General features: G+C 54.5%; 1 protein-coding gene across 1 annotated transcript in view; it reads right to left on the bottom strand.

Moving 5' to 3' along the window:
* The window catches only part of PIGK (phosphatidylinositol glycan anchor biosynthesis class K), a 59,950-nt gene extending 59,511 nt beyond the window's left edge, over positions 1–439 (bottom strand). The window contains exon 1 of the mRNA XM_026050980.1: positions 291–439. Coding sequence (XP_025906765.1) covers positions 291–439 — 149 coding nt within the window. The remainder of the gene's footprint in view (positions 1–290) is intronic.
* Positions 440–742: the final 303 nt, after the last annotated feature.

Genomic DNA, 742 nt, shown 5'->3' with positions numbered 1-742 from the left:
GCTGCGAGGGCCGGGCCGGCGGCGCGGGCAGCGCCAGCCCCTCCTGGCGCTCTTGGCACGGGCCGGCCTCGGCGTCTGCAGGACAGAGCCGCCATGGCCTTGGAGAAGCCTTGGGGGGAGAACGGGAAAGCTGGGGAAAGAGGAGGTATGGAGAGGGGACAGGGGTGGAAAGCAGGTCATTTCTCACAAAATGCCCCACTGATCACAAGGGGCACATTCCTCAAGAATGGATGAATTGCACCATAGTTATTCCTGTCTACTGACCCACTTGTTGTAAGTCTTTTATTTACACTAATCCATCCATCCTGTCACAACCTCTGCTCGGTTGCCCGATGCTTTCCCATAGCAATGGGAAGATGCACAGTCTGCTCTGAGCCACCACAGGCTCCTCCTGCTCCACACGTTTGTCATCAATAATGACTTGCTCAGAGAGGCCCATACACGGATCACAGAATCACCAGAGCTGGAAAAGAGCGGGATCATCGAGTCCAACTGCAAACCCTTCAAGCCCATCCCAGCCAAACCATGCCCCCAAGAGCCTCATCTGCACCTTTCSTGAACACTGCCAGGGACAGTGAYTCCACCACTTCCCTGGGCAGCCTGTTCCAATGCTTGGCTATTCTTTCCATGTAGGAATTTTTCCTAATATCCACCCTGAACCTCCTCTGGCACAACTTGAGGACATTTCCTCTTGGTAGTTATTCTGGAGATCAACTCCCACCTCGCTACAACATCCTTCCAG

This window comes from Nothoprocta perdicaria, unplaced genomic scaffold (genome assembly GCF_003342845.1).
Source record: "Nothoprocta perdicaria isolate Ctin4 unplaced genomic scaffold, notPer1 scaffold_0, whole genome shotgun sequence".
Taxonomy (NCBI): domain Eukaryota; kingdom Metazoa; phylum Chordata; class Aves; order Tinamiformes; family Tinamidae; genus Nothoprocta; species Nothoprocta perdicaria.
Note: the sequence above shows the minus strand (reverse complement) of the source record. Positions and strands in the feature narration are given on the sequence as shown.